At 40.4% G+C, this 12,500-nt stretch overlaps 1 protein-coding gene across 4 annotated transcripts in view; it reads left to right on the top strand.

Moving 5' to 3' along the window:
* The window catches only part of rap1gap2a (RAP1 GTPase activating protein 2a), a 293,355-nt gene that overhangs the window by 45,163 nt on the left and 235,692 nt on the right, over positions 1-12,500 (top strand). The window contains exon 1 of one of the 4 annotated variants that reach the window (XM_061925641.1): positions 2,819-2,850. The exons of the other annotated variants lie outside the window; for them this stretch is intronic. Within the exon in view, the coding sequence (XP_061781625.1) occupies positions 2,834-2,850 (17 nt within the window). The 5' untranslated portion in view covers positions 2,819-2,833. Of the gene's footprint in view, positions 1-2,818; positions 2,851-12,500 lie in introns of those variants that run through there. 4 annotated transcript variants of the gene reach the window in all.

The following is a 12,500-nucleotide window of genomic DNA, read 5'->3' as shown; positions in this document are numbered from 1 at the left end:
TCTTCTTGTTTGGCACTCAGCATCAAGGTTTGGAAAAGGGGGTTAAATCACCAAAATGATTCCCGAGCGCGGCCAGGGGATTCATATGGCCCTAATTATCCTGGTTTATCTGACACATGAAACGTGACAAATTGGGGGAAGTGTGCACTATCCACTTTGACCGCTTGATTGCAGTACAATGTTGAATATCTTAAAATGTGTTTTGCGGCAGTTCCAACTTTGACCACATCGTCAGTTGCTATGTAGAGTGGCGCTTTCCATCATTTTCAGCAGCCTGAATTGCAAAATGATTAACCCCTCTCTTCTTCACACACGAATGTCTTCCCTATTGTGGTACTTGATCTTTTTTTTGCCTCCCCCTCCAATTGCTATATACAGTAGGAAGGGGGTTCATATGGCCCTATTCATCACGGTTTATCTGACACATGAAACGTGACAAATTGGTGGGGGTGCACTATCCACTTTGGCCGCTTGATTGCAGTACAATTTTGAATATCTTAAAATGTGTTTTGCTGCAGTTTCAAATTTGACCACAGCGTCAGTTGCTATGTAGAGTGGCACTTTCCATCATTTTCAGCAGGCTGTATTGCCAAAAGATTAACCCCTCTCTTCTTCACACACAAATATCTTCCCTGTTGTCGTACTTTAACTTGAACTTTTTTTCTGCCTCCAATTGCTATGTACAGTAGGAAGGGGATTCATATGGCCCTATTCATCACAGTTTATCTGACACATGGAACGTGACAAATTGGGGGTGAGGGGTGCACTATCCACTTTGGCCGATTGATTGCAGTACAATGTTGAATATCTTAAAATGTGTTTTGCGGCAGTTCCAACTTTGACCACATCGTCAGTTGCTATGTAGAGTGGCGCTTTCCATCATTTTCAGCAGCCTGAATTGCAAAATGATTAACCCCTCTCTTCTTCACACACGAATGTCTTCCCTATTGTGGTACTTGAACTTTTTTTTGCCTCCCCCTCCAATTGCTATGTACAGCAGGAAGGGGATTCATATGGCCATATTCATCACGGTTTATCTGACACATGAAACGTGACAATTTGGGGGTGAGGGGTGCACTATCCACTTTGGCCGATTGATTGCAGTACAATGTTGAATATCTTAAAATGCGTTTTGCGGCAGTTCCAACTTTAACCACAGCGTCAGTTGCTATGTAGAGTGACGCTTTCCATCATTTTCAGCAGGCTGAATTGCCAAAAGATTAACCCCTCTCTTCTTCACACACAAATCTCTTCCCCATTGTGGCACTTGAACTTTTTTTTGCCTCCCCCTCCTATTGCTATGTACAGTAGGAAGGGGATTCATATAGCCCTATTCATCACGGTTTATCTGACACATAAAACGTGACAAATTGGGGGAAGGGTGCACTATCCACTTTGACCGCTAAATTGCAGTATAATGTTGAATATCTTAAAATGTGTTTTGCTGCCGTTCCAAATTTGACCACAGCGCCAGTTGCTATGTAGAGTGGCGCTTTCCATCATTTTCAGCAGGCTGAATTGCAAAATGATTAACCCCTCTCTCTTTTTCACACACAAATCTCTTCCCTGTTGTCGTACTTTAACTTTAACTTTTTCTGCCTCCCCCTCCAATTGCTATGTACAGCAGGAAGGGGATTCATATGGCCCTATTCATCACGGTTTATCTGACACATGAAACGTGACAAATTGGGGGGGTGCACTATCCACTTTGGCTGCTAAAATTGCAGTACAATGTTGAATATCTTAAAATGTGTTTTGCGGCAGTTCCAACTTTGACCACAGCGTCAGTTGCCATGTAGAGTGGCGCTTTCCATCATTTTCAGCAGCCTGTGTTGCCAGAAGATTAAACCCTCTCTTCTTCACACACGAATCTCTTCCCTATTGTGGTACTTGAACTTTTTTTTGCCTCCCCCTCCTATTGCTATGTACAGTAAGAAGGGGATTCATATGGCCCTATTCATCACGGTTTATCTGACACATGAAACGTGACAAATTGGGGGAAGGGTGCACTATCCACTTTGACCGCTAAATTGCAGTATAATGTTGAATATCTTAAAATGTGTTTTGCTGCCGTTCCAAATTTGACCACAGCGCCAGTTGCTATGTAGAGTGCCGCTTTCCATCATTTTCAGCAACCTTTCTCTTCTTCACACACCTAGTAATTGGGCCATATGAATCTCTTCCCTATTGTATTTCCAGCAAGTGGTTGATGCGTCACCAAGATACAGGCATAAAAACAAATACCACGCCACTGTTGACTGTTTTATGCATGCATACAAACACACACACACACACACACACACACACACACCTAGTGTCTAGTCCAGGTGTCATTAGGCCATTGCTGTGGAGTGGCTCTGAATATGAATAAGTGAGTCGTGACTCCTTTAGTGTGTCTGCACATTATGTGCTGTGCGTTTGATCGGCCATTTGGTTTGTTAGAGCGAAAACACGTGTTTGCTAAAAACATGCGTGTAATGTCAGTCCTGTACAGATATATTCTTTAATAAACCTCATGGAAATGAGATAAACTGGCCCCTGCCCACCTATCAGCCCCCCCCCCCCCTCCCCCCACCATGGATCCCTGCCGCTCCACTACAAAGAGAACATCCCACCACCCTCAGAGCTCATTAATAACGGCATAATCAATCCTGTGTGCATGTGGCTCCTGGCGGCGTGCATTGGCCAACACATGCATCTCTTTGTGGCTTTTGTCTTGAAGTACCGCTGATGAATATTGTAAGTAGGGAGGAGAGAAAAAAGAGAAGAGACGGAGAGAGAGAGGATGGAACTGAGAGGTTTCAACAGACTGTCAGTGTAATATTGTGTGACCATGCCCCGCAAACTATGGTGAGTGACTGCTGGCTTTTTTTTACACATATCATACTAAAATGTATGCCTTATGTCCCATTATTATGTGTTTGTTCCGACCTGGTTCCTACTACTATTGCTATGCGACATGCTACTGATTTGCATTATGTATTGGGGCAGAACCTTCCAGAATGTTTGGCATAAAGTAATATGAAATTACAGTGTGTTTTCTGACAAAACATGTGCATCGGTATTAGTTGTGGTCCAATAAGTCTTGTTTCCAAGACTTATGTATTTGGTTTTTGGCATATAAATAAAGAACTGGTGCAGACAGCAGTTACTGATTACATTGGGGAACCGAATGTCAATATTCAGTCACACTTTTCTTGCTGGTTTATTTTGAATATATAGCACATGTTTCTCACATTTAGCTCATTTTTTTCACATGTAGCTCTTTTTCTTCACATAGAAAATAAATGGGGGTTTATAAATGGTAAATTTAAATGTTAAATCTATATCTTTATGTTAAATCCTTATGTGAAATCTAAATGTTAAATACAAATATCAAAATGTAAATGTGTGTGTGTATTTATATTTATATATATATACATATATATATATATATATATATATATATATATATATATATATATATATATATATATATATATATATATATATATATATATATATATATACATATATATCAGTGACGTGCGGTGAGGTTCATGACTGGTGAGGCACTGACTTCATCACAGTCAGATTTACAAACATATGAACCCTAAAGAGTATCTTATTCACCATTTGATTGGCAGCAGTTAACGGGTTATGTTTAAAAGCTCATACCAGCATTCTTCCCTGCTTGGCACTCAGCATCAAGGGTTGGAATTGGGGGTTAAATCACCAACAATTATTCCCGGGCGCGGCGCCGCTGCTGCCCACTGCCGCCCTCACATCCCAGGGGGTGAGCAAGAGGATGGGTCAAATGCAGAGGACAAATTTCACCACACCTAGTGTGTGTGTGACAATCATTGGTACTTTAACTTAACTTTAACTTTACACATACAAACTGTAGCACACAAAAAAGCACATTTAATAAAAAAAAACATTATTAAGGTCTTACCTTTACTTATAAGTGCGGGAACAGTGGTGTTCGTGTTGGAGGAGTTGTGAATGAATGAAATATGAAATCCGTGCTGCAGTCTGCAGGTGTACCTAATGTTGTGGCCCTGCAGTCGTTCACGGCTCCTCCGGCGCGAGCAATGTTGTTTTTGCACTTTTTGGCTTCTTGTTAAGTGACTTTTTTTGGGTGGATTCGGTCTTGCACGTGGAGGGTTTGGGTGTGGGCTTTGGTTGGTGTGGCGCTCCCGTCGGGGGGTGCAGTCTGCGGCGGAGGTGCCTTAACCGGCACCAGGAGGCGGGGTTACGCGAGCCTCAGCAGTGCGTCTTCGCAGCAGTTTTATGATTGCTCAGCACAAGAAATACTTTACACACATACAGTTGTTGACAAAATACACTGTACATTATATACCTCAGCTAACTAAACTATGGAAATGTATAATATAGTTCATATAGCAATACGGTGTCACTGCACAGCAGGCCAGCAGTTTGCCGAGTCTGCAGTCCATGGTGAGGCACTGAGTGACGTGCCTCAACTGGCTGCTGATCACCGCACCGTCTCTTCTCAGTATTTGAACGGCAAATGTGAAAATTCAGCGATTTTGAATAAAAATAATCTAAAACTGGTGAAGTTAAATGGAAAATAACTGTATAGTATAATCACTGGATACATATAACAATTTAATTATTTTTTTTTCTGTTTACATTTTTTTTTCTTTCCATGATGGCAGGTGAGGCCCTGCCTCACCTGCCTCTAGTGACCGCACGTCACTGATATATATATATATATATATATGTATGTATATATATATATATATATATATATATATATATATATATATATATGTATATATATATATATATATATATATACATACATATGTGTGTGTGTGTGTGTACCCGGAGGGAACCCATGCAGTCACAGGGAGAACATGCAAACTCCACCCAGAAAGATCCCGAGCACAGGATCACAATTGTAGGAAATAATTTAAATAATAACTGATATTCTTACACCGCCACCCTGTGTTTTTGTCTGATTATAATTGTAATCATTTTAATGATCTCTGAAATTTGAAGTATCATTATCAAGTACTTGGTACTGGATCGATACCCACATCCGTAGTATCGTCCAAAACTCATGTTAAGTGTCCAAACAACGGAAAACTTATTTGCTAATTACGTTACAAGTGAATATTTGTTTCAGAAGAAAGTAACGGTAAATTATCATTAGAGTATTGTATTTTCCGGACCGTAGAGCACACCGGATGATAAAGTGCACTGCCGATGAGCGGGTCGAGTCACCGGATTATAAGGCGCATTAAAGGGGTCATATTTATTTTATTTTTTTCTAAATGGAAAGCACTTCCTTGTGGTCTACATAACATGTAATGGTGGTTCTTTGGTCAAAATGTTGCATAGATTATGTTTTACAGATCATCTTCAAGCCGCTTTCTGACAGTCTCTTCCGGATGCGCCATTTTGTGGGCGGTCTTATTTACGTTGCTCACCTTCGGCAGCGTCTTCTCCCCGTCATCTTTGTTGTAGCGGTGTAGCGTGCAAGGACGGGAGTGGAAGAAGTGTCAAAAGATGGAACTAACTGTTTTAATGACATTAGACTTTACTTGAATCAATAACGGAGCAGCATCTCCTCATCCGTGGCTCACTAGTGCAATAACAAGGCCGGAAAAAGTGTCTCGTGAAAAAACGTCCAACCGGAACTGTCTAATAACTAAAGTTCCTTGGGTGAATAATGTAAACTCACTACACCGGTATGTTTTAGCACTTTCATGGCGAGTTCACTGACAGATATAAGTAAGAACTTTACACTATTTTATATTAGAAATGGCAACAGCGGAGGATGAATGTCCCATAACAAGAAGATAGAGAAAAAAGAAGAAGCTTATTGACTACGGAGTCGCCACGGACTACAAAGGCGCAAATTTTCAGGATTTATGCAGATCCCAAATACAGATCAGCAGGTACCTGAAGGTAAGAAAAGTTGCTTTTGGATAATATTGCGAAAGAAAACACCAGATTATATGTCTTATCTTATACACACACCATGTTAATACTCGTATGTTGAATCACAGTACAATCCATCAAGCGGTGCGGCTTCATAGCTTACCAAAGTTGTGCTAAAACATGTTAATATATTTTTGAGCGCCGTGTGTAATGTTCTATATTCTCAATGGAACATATACAATGTCGGTGTTGTTTACTTGAGTCATATTGCAGTCTACACATATCTCTTGTCACACTTATCATTTCACCATGTACCAAATGAAATAGCTTCAAGGTCGGTAAGCACAACCAGAATTATTCCGTACATTAGGCGCACCGGGTTATAAGGCGCACTGTCGAGTTTTGAGAAAATGAAAGGATTTTTAGTGCGCCTTGTAGTCCGAAAAATGCGGTGTTACAGATTTTGTCAAAATAGTACGACTAGACGTGACACAATATCCATCCATCCATCCGTCCATCTTCTTCAGCCTATCTGAAGTCGGGTGGCGGGGGCAGCAGCCAAAGCAGAGAAGCCTAGACTTCCCTCTCTCCAGCTACTATAAGTTACTGCACATGTCAGCAGCCAAATTAGGAGCCTTTGAAACCGTTTTGAAATGTTTATACAGTTATTCGTATGCCAAATAATATGTTTTGAGATATAAATTTATATTGCAGGAGTCTGCAATATGTTTTAAGTAGGGATGTCCGATAATATCGGACTGCCAATATTATTGGTCGATAAATGTTTTAAAATGTAATATCGGAAATTATCTATATCGGTTTCAAAATTATCGGTATCGGTTTACCTAGGGAGAAATACAGAGCTCCAATAAACTTTAAAGGCACTTCCCTTTGTGTTCCGGCCCAGTCACATAATATATATGGCTTTCCACACACACAAGTGAATGCACTGCATTCTTGGGCAACAGCCATACAGGTCACACTGAGGGTGGCCATATAAACAACTTTAACACTGTTCCAAATATGCGCCACACTGTGAACCCACACCAAACAAGAATGACAAACACATTTCGGGAGAACATCCACACCGTAACACAACATAAACACAACAGGACAAATACCCACAACCCCTTGCAGCACTAACTCTTCCAGGACGCTACAATATACACCCCCACTAACCCCTACCCCTACACCTCAACCTCCTCATGCTCTCTCCGGGAGAGCAAGTCCCAAATTCCAAGCTGCTGTTTTGAGGCATGTTAAAAAAAATAATGCACTTTGTGACTTCAATAATAAATATGGCAGTGACATGTTGGCTTTTTTTTTCATAACTTGAGTTGATTTATTTTGGAAAACCTTGTTACATTGTTTAATGCATCCAGTGGGGCATCACAACAAAATTAGGCATAATAATGTGTTAATTCCACGACTGTATATATCGTTATCGGTTGATATCGGAATCGGTAACTAAGAGTTGGACAACATCGGAATATCAGATATCGGCAAAAAAGCCATTATCGGACATCTCTAGATGTAACGTGGTCAGATGAAACCAAAAAATGCGGGTTTGGACATGGATTCGACATGGAGGAGGGGGAATGCTGAATAAGAACCCAGGAAAACACAAACGTGGATGTGGAAACATTCCGCAGGGGAAAGACCCCAAAACAAACGGGCAAGGCAACAAAGGAGTGGCTCATACCACCGTCTGAAACTATGAGTTGCCAAGCGACAGCCTCAAAAGATCCAGTATATGGATAGTGTAGAATTTGCTTCCTCGCAGTTCCACTGTAGACACGGCACAGGAGCCAAGCGTGCAGTTTTATTGTGCATAGATTGTTTGTCAAAGTCTTTCTCCAGTAGAACGTGACTTTTCAGTCACGCCCATATCCTCCCTCCTCTCCTGCTCTCGGCCGCTTACTGTTAAAGACAACAGATGATTAGATTAAAACGTACCACCTGTGTAATCTAATCACATGTCAGCTGTGTCTCACCGTCAGCTCATCCGATGGTGCTCGTGCTCAGCACCATAGACAGAGGCGGTGACCTGTACTCCTGCAGGCGCGCTGGACACACCTCCCCCCACAGATAGCAATTATAAAGAAATCTCATCAAAAATGTGTGCGACATTAGTGAGCCACTAGCAAGAAGGTCTGAACTATATGTTTTTTTTTTTTCTACGGACTAAATGATGTTTAAGTCAGGGGATAAACTTACTAAACTCCGCAAGGGATCACTGATTTCCTCCCCCTACTGTATATAAGTTCTTATGATGATGCTTTGTATGGTACCACCACTAATGTTCTGCATGAGAATTAGGTTTCATTTCTTGTTCCCAGTGATGTCTTCATGATGTCGCCCATGCAAGGATCAGGCCTTATGTAGACGAGGTGTTATGAACGGAGCAGCCGGCTCCGGCAACAGATTGTTTTATTCCCACATTGCAAATGTCAGCTCTCACTTTCCTCCACCCTGCTAAACATGCATGTGGCGCTAATGAGGTGACGCCTGTCGCGCAGTTCGTATTTCCCATCCTTCTCAGCCACTTAAATATACACAGCCACACAGAACTGCTGTCATCTGACATATTGTACATATTAGCACCTATGTATGTATTTTCTCGTCAGCATAAGTGATGTGTGGTGACCTTTACACCACACATGCCTTTTGAGGATTTTATTTATTTTTTAACTTAAATTCATATTCAGTGAACTGTGGTACCGGTAAGTGGGCTCCATCCAGTGGTACGCTAAATAATCCATCCATCCATCCATTTTCTACAGTTCATCCCTTTTTGGGGTCGCAGCGGGTGCTGGAGCCTATCTCAGCTGCATTCGGGCAGAAGGCGGTGTACACCCTGGACAAGTCGCCACCTCATCGCAGGGCCAACACAGATAGACAGACAACATTCACACTCACATTCACACACTAGGGCCAATTAAAGAATAATTTAATTAAATATTCAAACACAGTGTTACTGTTCAAATTGCATGTAATGTTAGAGTAATCAAAATGATCATCTAATACTTGTTAAATTACAAAACCCAAAACCAGTGAAGTTGGCACGTTGTGTAATTTGTGAATAAAAACAGAATACAATGATTTGCAAATCCTGTTCAACTTATATTCAATTGAATAGACTGCAAAGACAAGATACTGAGAAACTTTTTTTTGTTGTTGTTGCAAATAATCATTAACTTAGAATTTTTTGGGAGCAACACATCGCAAAAAAAGTTGGCACAGGGTGCATTTTTACCACTGTGTTACATGGCCTTTCCTTTTAACAACACTCAGTAAACGTTTGGGAACAGACAAGACCAATTTTTGAAGCTTCTCAGGTGGAATTCTTTCCCATTCTTGCTTGATGTACAGCTTGCGTTGTTCAACAGTCCTGGGGTCTCCGTTGTCGTATTTGACGCTTCATTATGCCCCATACATTTTCAATGGGAGACAGGTCTGGACGACAGGCAGGCCGGTCTAGTACCCGCACTCTTTTACTACGAAGCCCCACTGTTGTAACACGTGCAGAATGTGGCTTGGCATTGTCTTGGTGAAATAAGCAGGGGCGTCCATGAAAAAGACGTTGGTTGGATGGCAACATATGTTGCTCCAAAACCTGTATGTACCTTTCAGCATTAATGGTGCCTTCACAGATGTGTAAGTTACCCATGTCTTGGGCACTAATACACCCCCATACCATCACAGATGCTGGCTTTTCAACTTTGCGCCTGTAACAGTCTGGATGGTTCTTTTCCTTTTTGTTCCGGAGGACACGACGTCCACAGTTTCCAAAAACAATTTGAAATGTGGACTCGTCAGACCACAGAACACTTTTCCACTTTGCATCAGTCCATCTTAGATGAGCTCGGGCGCAGCGAAGCCGGCGGCATTTATGGGTGTTGTTGATAAATGGCTTTTGCTTTGCATAGGAGAGTTTTAACTTGCACTTACAGATGTAGCGACCAACTGTAGTTACTGACAGTGGTTTTCTGAAGTGTTCCTGAGCCCATGTGGTGATATCCTTTACACACTGATGTCGCTTTTTGATGCAGTACCGCCTGAGGGATCGAAGGTCCGTAATATCATCGCCTACGTGCAGTGATTTCTACAGATTCTCTGAACCTTTTCATGATATTATGGACGGTAGATGGTGAAATACCTAAATTACCTGCAATAGCTCGTTGAGAAATGTTGTTCTTAAACTGTTCGACAATTTGCTGACACATTTGTTCACAAAGTGGTGACCCTCGCCCCATCCTTGTTTGTGAATGACTAAGCATTTCATGGAAGCTGCTTTTATACCCAACCATGGCGCCCACCTGTTCCCAATTAGCCTGTTCACCTGTGGGATGTTCCAAATAAGTGTTTGATGAGCATTCCTCAACTTTCTCAGTCTTTTTTGCCACTTGTGCCAGCTTTTTTGAAACATGTTGCAGTCACCCAATTCCAAATGAGCTAATATTTGCAAAAAATAACAACGTTTACCAGTTCGAACGTTGAATATCTTGTCTTTGCAGTCTATTCAAATGAATTTGCAGATTATTGTATTCTGTTTTTTGTTTACGATTTACACAACGTGCCAACTTCACTGGTTTAGGGGTTTGTAGACAAAACGAGTCAAAAGGAGAAAAACACACAAAAGACACACACACACACACACGGAGGCATACTTGGGCCCATCCAAAAGTTCGTAAATCAAAAAGTTTTCCAATAGAGGGGTTCACAAATCGAGGTTCCACTGTAATGGATATCAATGAAAAAATGCATGAAAAAATGTTCGACATATATTTTTTTATTCGTTGGAAGAAACCGGTAGTTGCACAGCAAGGTTGGTTGCATGAACAACGGCCACGCAGGAAGTGATCTGTGAGCAATGGGAGTGACACACAAACAGCCAATCAGGTGACAGCATCAACTATCATTTCGGTTGCGCCATCTCGTTGTCTCGCGGTTGATTTTTTTTGCATTAAGTGAGAAACTAAAATTGAGGGCTTCATAGAGAGATTGTTGATAAAATAGGAAAAGTCACCGCCACAGTACGGCAGTTTTTGGGGATTTTTTTTACCTCAAGACAGTCCACTACAAATACAAATACAAAAAAAATCGCCGAAACTAATCAGTTGCATGTGTACAGCAGATGCAATGTAACCTAGCGTATTTTGAACATACTTTTGAATGCATTCTATTGCATGCTTGCTTTGTTGGCATGGACAATTGAAACATTACCTCAAGGCTGTCCACTACAAGTACAATAAAACTTAAAAACAAATTGCTAAAGCTTATCAGTTGCATGTGTATAGCACAACCAATGTAAATTAGCATTGAGCTAGTGAATTACCTCAAGGCAGTCCACTACAAATACAATAAAAAAAACCAATAAATCACCAATGCTAATCAGTAGCATGTCTATAGCATATCCAATGTAAATTAGCATCAAGCTAGTATATTTTGAAAATAGTTTTGAACACTTTCTATTATTAGGCATGCTTGCTTTGTTGGCATGGACAATTGCAACATTACTTCAAAGCAGTCCACTACAAATATAATAAAATAAAATAAAAATGCTAATGCTAATCAGTTGCATGTCTATAGCATATCCAATTAGATTAAATTAACATAATTTAGTAAATTTTGAACATACTCTTGAACACTTTCTGTCAGGCCTGCTTTCTTTGTTGGCATGGGCAATTAAAAACTTTACCCCAAATACAATAAAAAATAAATAAATACAAATAAAAATTAAAAAAAATCGCTAATGCTGATCAGTTGCATGTGTATAGCATATTCAATGTAAATTAACATCGAGTCAGTGACTTTTGAGCATACTTTTGAACACCATTAAATTCTAAGTTAATGATTATATGCAAAAGTTTGAACAGTAAATATTTTGTTTTTGCAGTCTATTCAATTGAATATAAGTTGAAAAGGATTTGCCAATCATTGTATTCTGTTTTTATTTAGGATTTACCCAACTTGCCAACTTCACTGGTTTTGGGTTTTGTACAGATAAATAGTTTGGGTAACACTTTAGTATGGGGAACATATTCACCATTAATTAGTTGCTTATTAAAGTAACATATACTTAATTTAGAGTTATTTGGACACTAGGGGAACATATAAGGGTTAGGGTTACTAATAAGCAATAACTCTGAGGTTATTGAGGGAAGACTCTTAGTTAATGGCTTACTGGTTGTATAATAAGGCCATGCCGAATAAGGCATTTATAAGTACTTAATAATGACTAATTAAGAGCCAATATGTTACTAATTTGCATGTTAATAAGCAACTAATTAATGGTGAATATGTTGCCCATACTAACGTGTTACCATAGTTTGTTGTTACAGGGACGTTAATGCAGGGGGAGTAAGAATATTTTCAGAAATAGACAAAACGCTTCCATGTAAAACCTTTCACCTTCTCCTTTCGCTCCCAGGCGTCATTTTTTTAGGCGGGCCAGGTGTAAATGTTATCTTCCTCGCTGCATCACGGAAAAGATCAAATGTGCCGCGGCTATTTCTGGAGCATGGCATTTACTCTATGGCCCGGCCTCACCTTCTATATTGCAGGGAATGAGGCGGGCCTCATCATGGCCAGCAAACAAACACGGG

Source organism: Nerophis lumbriciformis, linkage group LG30, assembly GCF_033978685.3.
Source record: "Nerophis lumbriciformis linkage group LG30, RoL_Nlum_v2.1, whole genome shotgun sequence".
NCBI classification, from domain to species: domain Eukaryota; kingdom Metazoa; phylum Chordata; class Actinopteri; order Syngnathiformes; family Syngnathidae; genus Nerophis; species Nerophis lumbriciformis.
Note: the sequence above shows the minus strand (reverse complement) of the source record. Positions and strands in the feature narration are given on the sequence as shown.